At 32.8% G+C, this 20271-nt stretch overlaps 2 protein-coding genes across 2 annotated transcripts; one reads left to right on the top strand and one right to left on the bottom strand.

The window, feature by feature from the left end:
- Positions 1-9615: 9615 nt before the first annotated feature.
- LOC133817090 (uridine/cytidine kinase UKL1, chloroplastic) lies at positions 9616-14143 on the top strand. Its single transcript, XM_062249479.1, has 14 exons — positions 9616-9906; positions 10044-10135; positions 10259-10328; positions 10462-10580; positions 10663-10759; positions 10966-11045; positions 11792-11986; positions 12346-12429; positions 12527-12587; positions 12759-12819; positions 13103-13196; positions 13309-13381; positions 13604-13686; positions 13782-14143. The coding sequence occupies exons 1-14, from the start codon at positions 9735-9737 to the stop codon at positions 13926-13928; spliced, it is 1428 nt and encodes a 475-aa protein (XP_062105463.1). The 5' UTR covers positions 9616-9734; the 3' UTR covers positions 13929-14143.
- Positions 14144-15333: 1190 nt separating this feature from the next.
- LOC133817089 (receptor-like protein EIX2) lies at positions 15334-18754 on the bottom strand. Its single transcript, XM_062249478.1, has one exon. It carries the CDS (start codon positions 18709-18711, stop codon positions 15508-15510), a length of 3204 nt encoding a protein of 1067 aa, XP_062105462.1. The 5' UTR covers positions 18712-18754; the 3' UTR covers positions 15334-15507.
- Between the last annotated feature and the right edge of the window lie 1517 nt (positions 18755-20271).

The following is a 20271-nucleotide window of genomic DNA, read 5'->3' as shown; positions in this document are numbered from 1 at the left end:
TGTCCATTGATGAAGAACCAACAAATGAAGGATGAACCTCAGAGGACAAATGCTAGGGTGTTCACGATTACTCAGGCTGATGCTGATACCAACAACTCTGTTGTGTCAGGTGATATTTTTGCATCTGGTATTCTCACTCATGCATTAATAGATTCAGGTGCCACGCATTCATTTGCATCATTGACATATGTAAAAAGGTTGGGTGGATCGTGTGAAAAATTGTCAGAAGTTTTTAGTACAATGTTACCATCTGGAGAGATTCTGTATTCTACTCATTGGTTGAGGGGGGTTCCTATTTGCATTGATGGTAGGGAATTATATGCTGATCTAATAATGTTAGAGATGGCCGATTATGAGGTGATTTTGGGTATGGATTGGCTTTCAAAGTATAATGCCACTATTGATTGTAGAAGGAAAACAGTGATATTTAAGCCTTCGGAGGAAGATGAGTTTATGTTTACTGGAGCGACATCAAAAGGTTGCATTCCATTAATTTCTGCTATGAAGGCCAGGCGACTGTTGGAAAGTGGATGTGTGGGTTATCTCGCCAGTGTGGTTGACACGTATAAGGAGCAAAAGTTAAAACCGGAAGATGTACCGGTAGTTAGAGATTTCTTAGAAGTATTTCCAGAAGATTTACCGGGATTGCCTCCAGACAGAGAAATTGAATTTGTGATTGAGCTACTTCCTGGTACAGCCCCTGTGTCCAAGGCACCTTATAGAATGGCACCAGCAGAACTAAAGGAATTAAAGATACAGTTGCAAGAACTCCTGGATAAAAAGTTTATCAGGCCTAGTTTTTCACCATGGGGAGCTCCGGTGCTATTTGTGAAGAAAAAGGATGGGACGATGCGAATGTGTATTGATTATAGAGAATTGAACAAGTTGACAATCAAGAATAAGTATCCACTTCCTAGAATTGATGATCTTTTTGATCAATTACAAGGAAGAGGAGTGTTTTCAAAGATTGATTTGAGATCTGGGTATCATCAATTAAAGATTAGAGAAGAGGATGTACCAAAGACCGCATTTCGAACTCGGTATGGCCATTATGAGTTCCTTGTGATGCCATTTGGATTAACTAATGCTCCAGCTGCATTCATGGACTTGATGAACAGGGTGTTTAAGGACTACCTTGATAAGTTTGTAATAGTGTTTATTGATGATATCTTGGTGTATTCTCGATCCCAAGAAGAACATGAGGAACATTTGAGGTTGACGTTGGAGAAATTAAAAGAAAAACAACTCTATGCCAAATTTAAGAAATGTGAATTTTGGCTAGAGAAGGTGGCATTTTTGGGCCATATAGTCTCAAAAGATGGTATTGCGGTGGATCCATCAAAGATTGAAGCTGTTAGTAAGTGGAATAGACCAACAAATGTTTCAGAAGTAAGGAGTTTTCTGGGATTAGCAGGCTATTACCGAAGATTTGTTGAAGGATTTTCCAAGATAGCAATGCCATTGACACAACTCACGAGGAAGAATCATAAGTTTGAATGGACTGAAGCTTGTGAGAAAAGTTTTCAAGATTTGAAGCAAAGATTGGTTTCTGCTCCAGTACTTACTATTCCATCTGGATCAGGAGGACTTGTGATTTATAGTGACGCTTCAAAGCAAGGTTTAGGGTGTGTGTTGATGCAGAATGGCAAAGTCATAGCTTATGCTTCTAGACAATTGAAGGACTATGAACAGAAGTATCCAACACATGATCTGGAGTTGGCAGCAGTTGTTTTTGCACTAAAGATTTGGAGACATTATCTGTATGGTGAGAAGTGCGAAATATATACCGATCATAAAAGTCTCAAGTATTTCTTCACTCAGAAGGAATTAAATATGAGACAAAGGAGATGGTTGGAGCTAGTGAAGGATTATGACTGTCAAATACTTTATCATCCTGGAAAAGCAAATGTAGTTGCAGACGCACTGAGTAGAAAGTCTCATGGTAATGTGTCATTTTTGAGGAAACTGACAAGACCACTTCAGGAGGACATGTGCAGAGCGGAGATTGAGGTGATCACAGGAAGATTATCAGTGATGACTATTCAGTCTACCTTGTTAGAGAGAATCAAACAAGGTCAATGTGAGGATCCTTACTTGGTGGAACAAAAAGGTGAATTGGAAAGTGGGAAGGTCAATGAGTTTAGTGTGTCATGTAATGGGATGCTAAAGTTCAAGGAAAGAGTTTGTGTCCCTAATAATGAGGAGTTGAAGAGAGAAATCCTTACCGAAGCTCACAATACCTTGTATTCAGTACATCCGGGGACGACCAAGATGTTTAATGACTTGAAAAGACACTACTGGTGGCCCAACATGAGAAAGGATGTGGTCGAGTTTGTAGCCAAGTGTTTAACCTGTCAACAAGTGAAAGCTGAACATCAGAAACCTGCTGGTTTACTACAACCAATACGGATACCAGAGTGGAAATGGGAAGAGATTACTATGGATTTTGTAGTTGGATTGCCAAAGACTTCTAAACAACATGATGCTATCTGGGTTATAGTAGACCGATATACCAAATCAGCACACTTTCTTCCGGTACGCATGACTTATACTATGGATCAGTGGGCTGAATTATATGTTCAAGAGGTTGTTAGACTTCATGGAGTGCCAGTATCTATAATTTCAGACCGGGATGCTCGATTTACTTCATTGTTTTGGGAAAGTTTGCAGAGAGCATTGGGCACAAAATTGAAGTTTACTACGGCATATCACCCCCAATCTGATGGACAATCTGAAAGGACCATTCAAACTCTTGAAGATATGCTTCGAGCTTGTGTCCTAGATTTTCAAGGATCATGGGAGAAGTATTTGTGTCTGATAGAGTTTTCTTATAACAATAGCTTTCATGCAACGATTGGTGTAGCACCGTATGAAATGTTATATGGCAGAAAATGCAGATCACCAATTCATTGGGATGAAATGGGAGAAAGAAAGTATCTTGGTCCAGATCTGGTCAGAAGGACAACTGAAGCAGTGGAGAAGATAAGAAAAAGAATGTTAACTGCTCAGAGTAGGCAAAAGAGTTACGCTGATCGAAAGCGAAGAGATGTGGAGTTCAACATTGGGGACAAGGTATTTCTGAAAATTGCCCCTATGAAAGGAGCAATGAGGTTTGGAAAGAAAGGGAAGTTAAGCCCAAGATTTATTGGACCTTTTGAAGTATTGGAAAAGGTGGGAAAGGTAGCCTATAGACTGGCATTACCGCCATCACTGTCAAATGTCCATGATGTTTTTCATGTCTCATTATTGAGAAAATACGTGCCAGATCCTTCACATGTGCTAAACTACGAGCCAATAGAAGTTGAACAAGACCTAACATATGAAGAAAAACCAGTGAAAATTCTTGACAGAAAAGAGAAAGAGTTGAGAAATAAGAAAATTTCACTGGTTAAGGTCTTGTGGAGAAGTTCAAACATTGAGGAAATGACATGGGAACGGGAAGATGAAATGAGATCTAAATACCCAGAGCTATTTGGGTAAGAGAAATTTCGAGGACGAAATTTTTATAAGGTGTAGAGGATTGTAGCACCCACATTATTTTGATATATATAGCCAATAATCACATGATTGCATTGCATTACATATCATACAATATGTATAATTTGAGCATATGCATATTCTTATAAGTGTTTTCATGTATAAGTATAAAAGTTGTGTATGTGATGTCTATATGTATGCTCAATATTATTAACCTTGTGGCATTTGAGTTGTCTTTTATGGGTGTTTGATGTGCTCAAGATATAAGAAAGTATGAAAAATATGGACAAGGCATGGAATTAAGTGTTGAAAGTGAGATATAGAAGGCAAAATAGGTTAAGTAGTGGAAAATAGTACAATGTCGATTACGAGTATTTCGGTGTAAAATTGAGTATTTATGGATTTACCAAATGTAATCGAGGTATGATTAAGGTCTCATTGATGATGTAAAAATGGTTTTAGAACCATTAGATCAATTCTTGATGGGAGGTATACATAATCAGTGGTATTGATGCAAAGTCAAAACGAGCTTAGCATAAGTGCGCTACGCTCGATCGGGTAAGCATAACTATTGGGTATGAAGTCATATGGACCTAAGGTTTGGTGTGAGTGTTTTACACATAAGGATAATAGGCCTAGCAGATGATTAAGTCGAAATTATTGAAGTGATAAGGTTTTCATAAGTCAAAAGGTGAAATGATGAGATGAAAGGTGTCAACTTTTGACAATAAGGCTAAATCATTGAAAATAAGGAATTTTCATCAAACCTTATCACTTTGCACGACCATTATTCTGAAAAACAGAGAGAAAAGAAAACCAAAAACCATTTCTTGGCTGGTTTGAAGAAATTCTAAGGAGATCCAAGTGAAAGCAAAGCCAAAGAAGTAGATTAAGCTTAGTTCTAGCCTTTTTATGGTAAGTTCTTGTACTTGGAAGTTAAACTATGTTTTTGAATTTTTCTGAGAACTTATATATGGTGTTTTATCCTTTTTAAGATATTTCTTGGGGTTTCCAAGTGGTTTGAGGTTTAGAAAAGCTTGAAGAGATTGTTTTCGCCGAAAAGTTGCTCGGTAAGTGAAATTTTGTGTTTTATGAGGTTTTTGGGGTTCTTGGAGTACAAGATGATTTTTGGTTATTTGATTGAGTTTATAAGAGAGTATATATGTTTATAAATGTTTGAATATATGTGGAGACTCATTTAATTTGGGTGATGATCTAGGAGATAAGAATTTTATCAAAATCGGTATATGATAACATTATGATGAATCATGTTGGTATTTGGGATATATGGTTATGGCAGGTTAATTGATGTTGATTATTGGTGTATTTTGATATTTGAGGATAGCTAAAATTAAGGGGAAACTTTGTCAAAATTTCCCCAAATGTCTAAGATAAATCTAATGCTCAATCTAGGTGGTTTAAGGCATTTTAGGCATGTTTTGGGTATGAAATTTGATATGAAGTCTTATGGGTATTTTTTAAATGAGAGTTCAATGTATTACTGCCATCATTATGATGAGAAATCCATGCTATTGTCAGGATAAGCACATCAATACCTAAGACATCACTTGTTACACGGTGAAATATATTGTGGACAAAAGGTAAGTAAAGTACTCAACTGCAACACAAGAATTATGTGTTATGTGAAAGTATGCATTATATGAATATTTTGTGAGTAAGTGGTATTAACATACAGTGACACTTCATCATAAATTTGTATGCATGGCATAATAGTGATATGGTAAATTATTATATGATATAAGACCATGCATGATATTATGATGATTAATTATATGATGCATTTGCAAGTTTTGTGCAACATAAAAGAAAGTTGTAATAAGAAGTTTAAGTTCAGTGCCACTGTTTTGAAAAGGCAAATGAAAGTGTTAATAAGTGTAAACGGAGGCCTATAGTAGGCTTATAGTGGCTGCCCAATAATTTGGGCTAGGTTTAGTGAACCAATTATATTGTTTGCCATATTTCCGTTTTTATTTCTCCTCCATATGAGTTATTGTTATATGTATTGACACCACAGTGTGTGGCCGCCTTAACTCTTGAGCCTGACGGGGCAACGATGGAATAAGGTTTTTAATGTGCCCTACTGTGGTGAAGGCTAGCCGGAGGAGAACCCATGGGATTTTGTATTATATGTGTAACAAGCCCTGCAGGCATTGACCAATTCAAACAGTGTGCACAATATTAAGGGGCCCAAAATTTAAAAAGAAGTTGTATATGTCCATTGATATTGGGTAATCATTAGCATTGCATGCATTACTTTGCTTACTGAGCTTTAGGCTCACAGTTGTCTTGTGTTGCAGGTAGAGAAAGAAATATGTGAATGATATGAGGAGAACTGAAGCATGGTCCTGACCCTGATTTGTACATATGAACACATCGACCTTTTTGTGGGTTATTTCAGTTATCAGTGAGATGTTTGTAATAAAGTGTGAAGTTATGTTTTGAAAATAAATTGGGTTATTTAATACTTATGTATAATATGTTTGAGACACACTTTATGTTTAATGTAAATAAGGTGAAATAAGTTTTCAAGTTTTAAAAAAAAAAAAAATATGTCCAGACTTCCGCAGAAATAAATTATGATATAGTTTTAAAACGTAACACCTCAAATATGGTTTTTAACTAAAATAAGTGAGGGTGTTACAATATCTACTAAATGAAATATACATAAATATTATATTTATAAATAACACAATATAAATAACTATAAATATAAATAACTATAATATAAATAACAATATTATAATTATAAATAACACAATATAAATAATTATAATATAAATAACAATTATAATTAATTTAGACAAATATTATAATGAACAAAATAAAAATCGAGGCTTGTGTAACACACAGTTTCCTTAAAACAGATTCGCCGCCTCCAAGAGGTTTCGACGTCTATCTCCCAGGATATAAAACGACAAATAACTCAATTACTTTGCCGAACCAAATATGTCTGAACTCTATTACACTGCAAAAGATCTAAGAACTCTAAAGAGTAAAAATGAAAAAATATACTGAAAATATATATATATTAATCTTCAAAGGAAGACATATCTCTTCTATATAATAAGTGTGTAATTCTTGGTTTTAACGGTTTTTTATTTTTTTAATGTTACTTTAACGGAATATTCTTATATTTAATAGAATATTCTTATATTTAATGGTAGTTTGTAAACACTTAAACTTAAATAAAATAAAATAAATAATTAAAAAAATTAAAATATGATATTTTTTTAGATATTTTATATATTAAAATAGTATAGTGATTTGTGTTATTTGTTTGCTTAATTATTTACAAATATAAAGTTATAAGAGAAATCAAACCGAATTTATAAGTACCAATTTAAAATTTAATTTATGGCCTGATTACAAAATTCAAATATATATTTATAAGTAATATTTTATAATTTAAAAAATTAAGTTGGTTACATAGATTAACCAAACCTCTATAAATATATACTATAGAAATAGAAAAAGATTAAACATACAATTAAGTAAGAGAATAATTTAGTGGTGTGAACATTATTATTAAATCATTGGTGACGGCTGATCTGCCGAATCTTTGCGCTAAGGGATGTGGATTTTTTGCAAGTGTTGAGAACCGACACATGTGCTCTAAGTGCTACAGCAAGTTTCTTAATCGTGAAATAATATCAACCACCGACCACTATATATAGGCCAAAATTGAGAGACATAATCTCTCACAAACAATGTGGGCCAACACCCAATTAGTTTTTCATTCAAAAAAAAATTCTAACAATAACATGAGGGAGAAAATATAGTTGTTGCTCAACTTTGATGAATGTAACCCTGCGTTTCATTATTTTATTTTGTGGTACAAATTGTTTAGTATGCTAACTAAACTTTTAGATTGGGATCTATAATAATTTTATTTTTTTTAAGCTATATATTCACACTCTATAAATTAATGTATTATATAAACATACTAAATTAAATTTACTCATTTCATATATTAAAAAAAATTATAATTACGCACTATATATTATATTCATTCTTGAATTATATAGTAGGAGTGAACATTTGATCCGAAAAACCCCCAAACCTGACCCGGCCAACCCAAATTTTTGCAAAATCTGTCAAATTCGGGTAAAATCTGATATAAACCCGACATGATTTGGGTCGGGTTCGGATTTTGAAACTAAGGGCACACGGATTCGGGTGTAACCCGAACTTGAACATAATTAAAAAAAAAAATTTGAAAAAAATAATGCTTTTTTTTTTTTTTTAATTACTAAGACCCAAATTGTAAAAAATCAACATTACCAAACTAACAACAAAGATAAAAAAACACATGTGAAAAGTAAAAAAAAAATAAAGAAGTGTAAAAAAAGATGGTATTTTTTAATTTTTTTTTTACTAAGGCCCATTTTTTGCACAAAGTCCATTTTTGGACCAATCTCACCCGAAACCTGACTAAACCCGTCCCGACCAAACCCGAAACTCGAAATCACCAAAAAATCTGAAAATTTCAAATTAGATTCGGTAACACTTTCCTCCACCCGAAACCTACAAAAACTTGAACCCGATACATCCAAAACTCGACCTGTGTGCACCACTATTATATATACTCGAAATTTGTTATACTTACAAGGTGGAAATCTGCCAAGACATATTTGATAGGTTGAATATTATATTCAAAACGTCAAAATGAAAAATTTAGGAAATGACTTCGCAATGGAAAGATGTCAACTCAAAAGGAGGTAAGTTGATGAGTTATCAAATCTAGACGATGAATGCTTCACTGCATATTTTGGTATTAAATAAATTAGTTATATAAATTTGACTAATCAATTCCACTTAATAAAGAAAGGTAAGATATTTAGTTATCTAATATCTTTTATTTGAATGAGATAAGAAATATCTATAGTAGATTCAAATTAGGCTCTATGTTGAATATTTCTATCTTAAACATTGACCAAAGATAGTGTCAGCACAATTTTATAAGATTTAGAATTAAACTTTCATTAAAAGAAAGAATTCAAATTCCTTTTTAATAAATAAAAAATTAAAGAAAAATAGTAAGCTCATTAAATTTCAAATACAAACTTATTAATTAGAAAAAGAAATTTCAAAAAACAGAATTAAATTTATTTTTATTGTTGATAATGTTTCCCGATAATGAATTTTTATTACAATACTATTTCCTAAAAGAGTGATACTAGTCATTCATAAAATAAAGCTATCAATGTGAATTACCTTCTCTTTTCAATTTTCACGTGATACACATCATACACTCACTTTTTCTTTTTAATTAAAAAAAAGTCATAGTCATTGTAAAAGTAAAAGTAAGTTTTCTAATCTTTAACTTAAAACTAGATAATTTAAAATAATATATATTATTTTATGAAGAAACTATTTTCTTTATTTCATATTAAATAGAATTCACGTGGTTTAAATGTACTATTAGGTACACTACCCAATGACAAATCCAAGGCATAATTTTCAAATTTTCTTCTTATCTCAATTTTTTTTAGATATTTATATGGTGTTATTTTTGCGTTTTTAGTTCGTGAATAGTTTTTGAAGTAATTTTTTTATGATTGTGTTTATTATAAAAATTATGAGTAATTTATAATGACAAAGATTAAGTTCAAACAAGTTATTACACGCGTAAAAAAAAATCTGTTTAAATTTAATTTTTGACTGAATAAATTATTCAAAATTTATTAAAAATTTACAAAATATTTTAAATAATTACAATATACGCCATCATAAAAAAAAATTATCAAAAATTATTCACAAACCAAAAAACACAAAATATATGCACAGTACAATTATCCAATTCTTTAAAGTATACATAATAATAATAATAAAAGTCATAAAGATAATGCTTAAATAATGTGTGAAGTTGGAATCTATTCAATAATCTCATCTCATGCATCCTACAATAGTGGCGATATTCGAATAAAATAATATTAAAATATGTGACGTGGCTCCACTACTATAATATAAATTTTTATTTTAGAATATATTAATTTTTAAAAAGCATATTCCCTTGAGTTTTTTTTTTTTTGAAAAATCTATTTTTATGGCCAATAACAAACGTACGACAAAAAGGTATAAATAAAAATATTAAGAAAAAAAAAACATAAAAAAAGTAGTAGTAGGCAGGCAGTACTGGTCGTTCAAAACGCAGGGTCGTAATCGTCCAAAGCTGAGTTTGCAGTGATTCTTTTCCATTCAATTTCAACTTCTCTTCTGATCTCAAGACTGTAACCATGGCGGAGGAGACCAAACCCATAGACTACGTCATGGAGGCTGCTTCTGGTCCTCACTTCTCCGGTCTCCGTCTCGAAGGCCTTCTCTCTTCTTCGCCTACTTCCTCCTCTGCCGCCTCCGCTGCTTCTCTTCTCACCGACGCTGATGCCCCCACGCAGCCTTTCGTCATCGGTATGGATTGAATTTTTTTCATTCAGTCTTGCTGACATTTGTAAATTTTTATTTGGTATCGCTGTTTGCAAAGCTAGGTTACGGATTTTTGGTTTGTTAGTGTCGATTTTCATCGTCGTTTCTGGTGAATTGATTAGGTGTTTCGGGAGGTACGGCCTCTGGGAAGACCACCGTCTGTGATATGATCATTCAACAACTTCACGATCATCGCGTCGTGCTCGTTAATCAGGTTTTTTTCTTTTCTTTAATGCTTAGTTGTAGATAGTGGCTTTTTTTTTCTTTCTTTCTTGTTAATTGGTACTGTTTTCTGGTAATTTTTTGTGATTAGTTTAGTGTACGCCATTTTTTGTAGGATTCCTTTTACCGTGGTTTGACTCCTGAGGAATCAGAGCGTGTCCATGAGTATAATTTTGATCATCCTGGTAGTCATTTTTTATATTTTTAGCTGATTTAAATTAAATTCGTCCTTATGACCTTGGAGTAATGTGGGTTTACTTGTGAAGAACATTGTGTGCAAATTTTATTAATTGAACAGTTCTTTCGTTTTGTTTGTAGATGCTTTCGACACTGAGCAACTTTTAGAGTGTGTTCAAAAGCTCAAATCTGGACATTCTGTTCAAGTTCCAATCTATGATTTCAAGAAACATCGCAGATGTTCTGATAGTTTTCGACAGGTACTTGAAATAGCTTTTCTCTTGATCAAGCAAACATCGTTGGAATCATACTCTTAACTTCTTTTGTACTCAATGATTTCAGGTCAATGCTTCTGATGTTATTATATTGGAGGGGATTCTGGTTTTCCATGACCAACGAGTCCGCAGTCTGATGAATATGAAGATTTTTGTTGACACAGGTTTTTATTCCTTCTGTCTAGTTGCTATTGCCATTCAATTTCTATTCCCTTACTCATGGTACTTGAAATTTTAATTATACAGTTCTTATTAACTTCTTTAAGTCCAAGCTTTGCTTTACTCCTAGACATTGTAAAAGAAAGCGGTTTGCCTGCTACTTTTTCGGTCCTATGCTTAACTGCTGTATTTTTGGCAATCATGTGTATAGATGCTGATGTAAGGCTTGCTCGTAGAATAAGGAGAGACACAGTAGAGAGGGGTAGGGACATAAACTCTGTTCTTGAACAGGTAATTTTTTTCTAACATTTTTTGTCACATATGTATATATTTTTCCTTGTGTTTAGTTAAAACCGTCCTATGTGTTTTTGAATGGATGTATCATTCGAAGGAATTATGTGCAATCGTCTAAAAATGGGGTGAACTGTAAATCCAACTCATTTTACACAATTGTGCATTCTAGGCGAATGGAACGGTTAACCAGAAAGATATCTTGAGACCCCTGATAAATAATAGATCCTTGTGTGTGAAATAAATCGTTTGGTTGGCTTTACTAAGGACTGCAAAGTAAGCCATAGGTTGCAAGCCTTCTGGTGCAGCAGTGTATTGGTGAAAGAAGATTGAAAACTACAGACCAAATATTCTGGGAAACTTCATTAGAGAAGAGGACCTTTCCGAGAGTGCAAAAGTAGGTCTGGGTATTTCCTTTCACCTTTTAGTAGGCAAAATAGTCTAAAACCAATACAGGGCAACATATTCTGATATTTAAACACTAACAGACAAAACAATTAAATAAAGACCAACTATAAAGTTGGTCACATAGGCTTCTTATTAAAAGATGCTTGAGATGACTGAGAATCTAGAAGATGATAATGGTAACTAAGCAACTGGTTCATTTTTTTTTAATACAGCAACGGGTTCATTTAGTTTCACTCAATAACAGAAAAATATTAAGCTGTTTGATTCAAGTTGAATTTCACTTTCTTATGGAGTGTTATTGTCTTAAATCTTAAGATATCTTGATATTCATTGTGCAGTATGCTAAGTTCGTTAAGCCTGCTTTTGATGATTTTGTTCTTCCATCCAAGAAGTATGCTGATGTTATCATTCCTCGTGGAGGTGATAATCATGTTGCCATTGATTTGATTGTGCAACATATTCGCACAAAGCTTGGCCAACATGACCTTTGCAAAATATATCCTAACGTCTATGTTATCCAATCAACATTTCAGGTACAATGTCTGTTTCTTGTATATGGCAATACACATAAAATTGAAATTTTGGATTTTGTTTAACAAGTAGATTGTTTGTACTACACTAATTACCACTTGGAGTATATTAAAAAAATATATCATAATTTTTTTCTTAAATTCAGCATTCAATATTGTATAGACTAATGATTCTACTTTTAATTTTTTAAGCTTGCTACTTTTGGAGAAGACTTGTGATTCTACGTATAATTTTTATGCTAAATTTAATTCCTATATTGCTAAGTAAAAGTGCTTATATAATACAGAAGTCGTGAGTCCACAAAAAATTATCATCAAATGTAGCTCCTTATGATCCTTAATCTGGTTTTCTGATCCTACAGATAAGAGGAATGCATACACTGATTCGAGATAAAGAAATATCAAAGCATGATTTTGTGTTTTATTCAGATCGGCTTATTCGTCTGGTAGTCTCCAATTTTTACCATTTGACTTTGCCAATTTTCATTATTTATTTACTCATGAACTTAGATGGATGTTCTTAAATTTTTACTCAACTCTCAGGTTGTGGAGCATGGGCTTGGCCATTTGCCATTCACTGAGAAGCAAGTTGTAACTCCAACAGGTTCTTAATTTATCCCTAATTTATTCTGTTGAATATTGATTTCCTTATATTTGTGAGGCATTATTTTACTTTGTTTTATGGCATTCTGCCTATTATTCATCCTAAGTTAGTAATCCATACCCAAAAGGAGAAAAAATTTGGTGTTTTTTGACATTCAATCAATTATTACAGGATCAGTATATACTGGGGTTGATTTCTGCAAAAAATTATGTGGGGTTTCCATTGTTCGAAGGTGAGCTTTATCGCAGGTATTGATTTGGTCGGTAGTAGAGCTTTATTATGACCCATCAATATGATATCTGCCTTGTGGTGCTGATGTCAGTTTTATGTTGTTTAAGTGTAACAAAATTTCAGATCCCTTATAAAATAATAATAATAATAATTCCCAGGTCCCCACCTCATCATGCTCTGTGTGTTTCAACACTTTTTTGAGCATAGTTTTTTTTATTTCTAATTTCTTGGTGCCTCCATCTCTACTATTTTTTTTAATCATATTTCCTTGTTCTTTGATTCAGTGGCGAGAGCATGGAAAATGCATTACGTGCGTGTTGCAAAGGTATAAAAATTGGAAAAATCCTAATTCACCGTGATGGAGACAATGGGAAGCAGGTAATTTTTTTAATAGATTTTTTTGCATTTAAAAGATGTGTTGGGTGGGCTAAGTTGCCCCTTCCCAATACTCTTTTACAATTTGGTAACCAAGTTATTCCAACTTGAGCAGCTTATATATGAAAAACTTCCCAAGGATATTTCAGAGCGTCATGTCCTGCTTCTAGATCCTGTTCTTGCTACAGGTGAAGTTTTAATTTCCTTTATGCTTATTTCTCTTTGGATACTTTCTCTTTTCTTTTTCCCTTGTTGCTTAGTTTTCCTAGAAACATTTTTATGTTGAATACTACTTTCCGAAAAGAAGTATGAGAAACAATGAAATTCAGATTATAAATCTTTGTGGCCTACTAATGATGACTATTGTTGAATAGTAATTATGATTGAAAGAACTCAATATTTTTTTGTAGGTAATTCTGCTAACCAAGCTATAGAGTTACTCATACAGAAAGGAGTTCCTGAAGCTCACATTATATTCCTGAACTTAATTTCGGTGCGATTTTATTCTCGTTGCTGTTTTGAGATTGAGAAGTTCAAGGTTTGATCTTAACACCGACTGATCTAACTGTTTGTTTTCTTGACCATTAGGCTCCTGAAGGAATTCATTGTGTTTGCAAACGATTCCCATCCTTGAAGATAGTTACTTCGGAAATCGACGTGGCCCTGAATGAAGAATTTCGTGTCATTCCTGGTATGGGCGAGTTTGGTGACCGTTACTTTGGCACCGATGATTGATCACTGGCACAAACAACCAATACAGTGATTGGTCAGACAATCCAGTAGGGTTGTGGCTTATGCAATATCTTGTTCTTATCTGAGAAGCAAAGTTTAGAGTATTTTGACACGTATGGCGTCAAATGCATGAATTTGTACTGTCTGATCTGATACAGCATACAATACTTAATTAAATATGTATTTGGAGGATATGGTCTCCAATTTTTATTACTTTACCAAGTCTCTCATAGGTTAGCAGAAATATATTATTTCATGCTGTTCTTTTCAAGTTTCATAAGACGTTTGGAGAGAATGTTTGCACGGCTGAAAATACTTATATTGCCAAGTGCCATTCATGTTGAAGAAGCTGCTTAAAATACTAAAATAACCCCCCAATGTAATGAACAAATTTTCTAGTTTAAAAGTTTGAGGCAATAATTTTATGCTCTTCAAATATTGTACTATATTAGTCTTACAAAAGCTTTTCCTTCGTGTATAGTTGTATAGTTCCATTACATTGGGGTGGGTTGTTTGCTTGAAAATATAGTATTAAAATTAACACGATGCTATAAATGCTTGCTTCTGCTGCTTGTTCTGGGAGAAATGAACAAGTAAGAAGAAATTATAAACATAAAAAGTTACATAAGAAAAAATATTTTGAAGTAACACATAACATTAACTAGTGCTTGGAAAATTCAAATTGGTGTGTGTATTGTAATCCAAAATGGACGTTGAAGAAATTTGGTGAAACTTTTTCTAAGAACGTTCATTATTTGATATATTTTTTAAAAAATTAAAATTCTATACGTCAATATCTTATATTGTAGAAAGTTTGGACTTTTAGGTTGTTATATAATGTTTGATAGAATGATGAACAATATTGTTCTTTAGGGCCGGCTTCACCTTAAGGACTTATGTATGTTAAGAAAATATTATTTTGTCAAAAAAAAAAAAATTATTCTCAATTAAATATAATTAAATAACTATATTATTTTAATTGATTGGACACATAAAACTTACAATATATTTCTCTCAAACAAACTAGTATATTAAGTAAAAAAAAAACCTGAAAGTTTACAACAATGGAGAATTGTGAGAGATCCAATTTATTAAAGGAATGAACATAGGCAGAGAACATTAAATTATTGTTTGTACTTTGAATTTTAAGATGGAATAAAATAAAATCTAAAGAATTATATTTTTTTTATGTTTGGATTTAATCAATAAATAAATAATTATTTTTCTAAAAAAATTAAAATTTGAATATAGTATAATCTTTTAAAATTTACAACAATTATAAATACTTATAAAAACAAATGTTAAAAAAAATCTCTTATCAAATTTAAGAAAAACATTTTCTTCTATTTTTTTCTCATTTATTTTCCCTCGAAATTTTACTTTACTAAAATCAAAGTACAAACAAAACTTAAGAAATACTTATGTTTAGGAAATTTGGAATAAATGTTCAGGGAAAGAAAACACAATTCATTAAAGTAAATTATTATACTAAAAGTAATATAAGTTTATTTATTACTATGACTGAACCATACTTTGATTTTGTTTTCAATCCCAATGTTGTTTCTTTTTGAGAAAAATTGGCCTAAACAACAACCAAAAATCTCTTCTTTACCCTGTCAGTACAATTGAAGTAGGAATTTCTTCCAAAACCCTTGATTAACATAGTTCCAAAAACACCCCAAAATCCCACAAAGAAACCTAAAACCACGCTGATGAAGAAACCCATCTTTTTTATCACATCACTAATCCTACCATCTTTGTCTTCTCCATCTTCATCGTCGATTTCAGGTTGTTGGTTGCCGTGATCACATTTTCTCGGTAAAGGGTCACCACAAAGGCCTGGATTTCCTTCATATATAGATGCATCATTGAGGGTTTGAAATTGGTTTTTTGTTGGAATATTCCCTGACAAACTATTATAAGAGAGGTTCAAATGATTCAAATATGTTAAAGAAGACATGGTCTCTGGTATTGGGCCAGAAAGATTGTTCATTGAAAGATCAAGAGTTTCCAGCCTTTCACAGTCACCAATCGTGAATGGTATCTTTCCTGTCAAATGATTCATGGATAGGTTTAAAGTGCCTAGTAGTATTAGGCTTGTTAACTCCATTGGTATTTCTCCTGACAAGTTATTATCAGATATATCAAAACTGTTGACAAGATATAGAGTGGAGTCATAGTCTAGTTTTCTTCCTTTTGCTACTATTTGCAACTTTCCTTGGTAAGTTATATCACTTTCTTTCAGTTCAGACTTCAATCCATCCAAATTTCCAATGCATTTGGGAATATGCCCAGAAAAATTATTGTGTCCAAGGTCCAAGATGTGAAGAGTTGAAAGGCTACACAATTGTGGTGGAATGACTCCAGTGAAGGAGTTCGACCGCATGCTTAAAATCAGCAAAGTGCTCATATATTTTCCTTCTAACCAAGTTGGAAATTTCCCAGAAAAATTATTCTCACTAAGATCAAGATTGACCATCTTACTGCAGTTTTTCAAGGACGATGGAAGTTCACCTGAAAAGTTGTTCTTTGACAATATCAAGAATCTTATATTGTTAAGAAAACCCATTGAACTTGGGAGGGTGCCGAAAAGATTATTATTTGACACATCTACTATATACAAAAACGAGATGTTGTTCCAGAAATCAGGGATTTCACCAGAAAGCTTATTATTTGAGATCACTAAGGTTGTCAATCCAGTTAGCTTACTGATGGACAAAGGAATACTTCCATTGAGAGAGTTTCTGGAGATGTCTAAATCTGAGAGAAAGGGCATTACTTCACCAATACTTGGAGGAATTGGACCAGAAAATTGATTATCCCTCAAATACAACATGGTAATATTGGATGACCACAAAGGTAGGGAACCCTGGTAAAGGTTTGAGCTCAAGTCAACAGTGCAAGGGTTGTTGAATCTTAATGTATTTGGAACCCTACCACTTAGTTGATTATAAGCAACATCAAATTTGTCTAGTTGCAAATTGAGTTGCCAAAACCAATTTGGTATGACACCTGAAATCCTAGCATTGTTGAGCACCACTGTGGCCAACTCTTTTTGACTTTTAAGCCATGGTGGAAACTCAGGACCCAACTGACAAGATCTCATTTCAATGTATGTCAGCTGAAATGGTGGTGTCCAATCAGAACTGATATTAAAGATCAAAGTAACATTTGGAGAGTCTTTATAAATTGTTAGCTCACTCAAGCTTGAAAGATTTCCTAAATGAGCTTCAGTTATGACACCCTCTAAATTGTTCCCTTTTATCTCTAACGAAACCAGTGTTGAAAGCTGGCCTAGACTTGTTGGAATGTTGCCACTTAATTGATTATTTGACAGGTAAATTTCTTCCACACGTGATAAGTTTCCAATAGAAGTCGGAATCAAACCCTGAAAGGAGTTACCCCACAATAGAATGTACTTTAAACTCTCGAGGAATCCTAAAGAGTCTGGAAGATAACCTGTCAGCAAATTATATCCCAAATCCAATGTCTCTAAGCTCTTGTTGGAGCATTCAGACAAATCGTTGATGAAATGAGTTATTTCACCAGTAAATTTGTTGTTCGAAAGCATCAACGTTCGCAAATTGCATAACTTCCCCAAGTTTCGTGGCAAGTGACCTTCCAGACTATTCAGATTCAAGTGAAGCGTCTGTAGTGAAGTCAAGTTCGCAATTGCTTCAGGAACTATTCCTTGGAAATAGTTGGAGTTCAAGTCAACATAGGTTAGACTTTTAAGAGTGAATAGCCAAGTAGGAATTGCTGTGTTGAATGGATTATTTGACAGATCAAGAACCGAAAGAGATGTGAAATTGACAAAAGGAAGAGTTGGAGGAATGCTAGAAAGGCTACAACTTGAGAAGTGTAACTCAAGAAGTGAAGGGATCCTATTAACACCGTGAACCCAATATGTATCAGCCTTTGTCAGATTCCAACCGTTTAGATTAAGGTACTTTAGAGAAGAAAGACCAGAAAGCCAATGGAGTTCATTTTCATTTGACTGAAAATTAACATTATTGAGATCAAGATAGCTCAATCTCGAGAGATTTCCAAGACTTGGTGGAATGGCTCCCCCAAAGTTTGCACCAGAAAGATTAAGATACTTAAGTTTCTCTAGTGAGCCAAAGAAGTTTGGAATTTGGACACCTCCAAAGTCATTCATGCTCAAATCTAAGTAACTTAAATCTTTCAATAAAAGAAGAGAAGGGTTGATCTCACCGCCTAATGGGTCCGTGACTGTGACTGCTTCTCCATCACCCTGCAAATCCATGTCGTCTGAGTCCTTGTAGTGAAGATTGAGCTGGACCACACGTCCAGTTATGTTGTTGCAGCCCACACCTCTCCATTTGCAGCAATCTTCTCCAACCCAAGATGAGAGCTGGTCTGAAGGATCTTCTAGGCCTTGTTTGAAGTCGAGCAGAGCTTTCCTCTCCATCTCCATGCAGCCAGCAACACCCTGATCATGATCACCATCAAGATTGGCAAGGCTGAAACTCAGCTGAATGGATTCAAGTGACAAAAGTACAGTGAGAATTGTAAGGACTAGATGAAATTTAGCAGAAGCAGTAGAACTGTTGTGTTCCATTCTGAGCAACTTTGTTTTTTCTGTTAAATTTTCTGTAGTACCAATGTGTTTATGAATCTTCTCCATATATAGCCTGATAGGTTGGAAAATGAACCCGTTCATTGATTTGCAGTCAACTCGAACATTGCCATTTTGGTTTTTCTGTAAATGCGTTTTCGAATGGTGACAATTGAGAGATGGAGACATGTTGTACAGTACCTTCATTGTATTGGAAACAAGATGTTTGACTAAGCAAAATTTCTAAAGTGTTCTTGTGAGTGCACTAATTGTGGTCGAGAAAAACAAAGAATAAAAGCTTTACACTGACTTGGCCGTATGATAGTGTAGTCAAACATTGACTATTATTGAAATTAGTCAAAATATAAGACTATAGGAAAATATAAGATATATGTGTGAACATGTTATTTTTCTCTTGTACATGTCAATCAGTCTTTTTTTGGTTTTTTAAAAGCTCACTCCTTGCCAAATGCTAAAAATTCTTCGGATTCGGATTAATGTTCACTTCGGATTACAATTTTTAACCTCTAATTATCTTCTTTGGTAATTTTTATATGATTTTTTTTTAAAATAATAAAATTATATATAGTTTCATACAGTGGCCCCAGCATTGGCCTTAATATTGGTTATTTTATTTTTTTACTTCACTACTTTTTGTGACTAAACCAATCTCTTAATTTTTTAACTTTTGTTATTATATATGTACCAGTTTACTTATAAGAGAAAACTGTTTATTAAATACCCCAAAAGTCTCCTGTAAAGTCTTCACGTGTTACGAAAATTTGTAGGTCATAGAAGAAAAAAATGGTAAACATTTAAATATATTTGATATACGGAGAATAAAGACTGGAAAAAAAGCTAAAATTGTATTCGTCGATCTTATAGAAAGTTTTGAATGTTAAGTTGTTAGAGGGGAATTCTCGGGTGCATTTCCAAGGAGGGGGCATACTGGTGCATCTTCTAAAAATATTTTTGGTGATTTTTTTATTTATTTATTTATGGTTGTGTGCATTGTAGTTATTTAGAATATCTTATAAATTTTCAGAAAATTTTAAATAATTTACTTATTTAAAAATTAAGTTCAAAACAGATTGATCTTCTCCTGACTAATTTTTTTATGCGGGTAGAATGCAACATATTTGAATATTATTTTTGGCACTGTAAATTATTCGAAATTTTTTAAAAATTTGCAGGTTCCTCTAAATAACTACAATGTACATAGTTATAAAAAAAAATTTGCCGAAAATACTTCTCGAGTCAAAAATACCAAAAAAGGCACCGGTGTATCTTTTTAGGGGTGCACCTCAGAATTTATTTGATATTGTTATATAATGTTTAATAGTTTAACAAAAATAGATCAATTTTTTAAATATGTTTTTTATATTAGTGTGGATGGTCGGTGTGTACCGAAAAAATATAGAATATGTATTTTTAAAAATTGCCGATGTGTAATTAATGACTATCTTTTATTACAAAACAAATAATAGTTAATGTTATTTTTTTTTTGTTAATATAAACTAACAATAATAATGTCACATTAATATTTTAAAATCATAATGTATTGTTTAATTTATAGACTTAATTTTACAAAATGACTAATATTTTTATACCTAAAAGGTGTGTATCTAATGAAATTTTCTTGTTTGAACAAATTTTGTTATTTTTTCATTAAAGGTTAACAGTTAAAACTAACACTGTTACAATAATTAATTAATTAATTTAAAATTTTCCTTTGCTTAAAATATCTCAATTAAATCTTTTATTTCA

The sequence above is a fragment of the Humulus lupulus genome, chromosome 2 (genome assembly GCF_963169125.1).
Source record: "Humulus lupulus chromosome 2, drHumLupu1.1, whole genome shotgun sequence".
Classification (NCBI taxonomy): domain Eukaryota; kingdom Viridiplantae; phylum Streptophyta; class Magnoliopsida; order Rosales; family Cannabaceae; genus Humulus; species Humulus lupulus.
The sequence above is the reverse complement of the archived record's forward strand: the minus strand, read 5'-3'. Positions and strand labels throughout refer to the sequence as shown.

What these genes read in the sequence shown, in the direction of transcription:
- LOC133817090 (XM_062249479.1), top strand. Translation starts at nt 9,735, where the DNA reads ATGGCGGAGGAGACCAAACCCATAGACTACGTCATGGAGGCTGCTTCT. An exon ending in GCGTCGTGCTCGTTAATCAG is followed by an intron (nt 10,136 to 10,258) that starts GTTTTTTTCTTT and finishes CATTTTTTGTAG; the next exon opens with GATTCCTTTTACCGTGGTTT. An exon ending in TAAACTCTGTTCTTGAACAG is followed by an intron (nt 11,046 to 11,791) that starts GTAATTTTTTTC and finishes TTCATTGTGCAG; the next exon opens with TATGCTAAGTTCGTTAAGCC.
- LOC133817089 (XM_062249478.1), bottom strand. Translation starts at nt 18,711, where the DNA reads ATGAAGGTACTGTACAACATGTCTCCATCTCTCAATTGTCACCATTCG.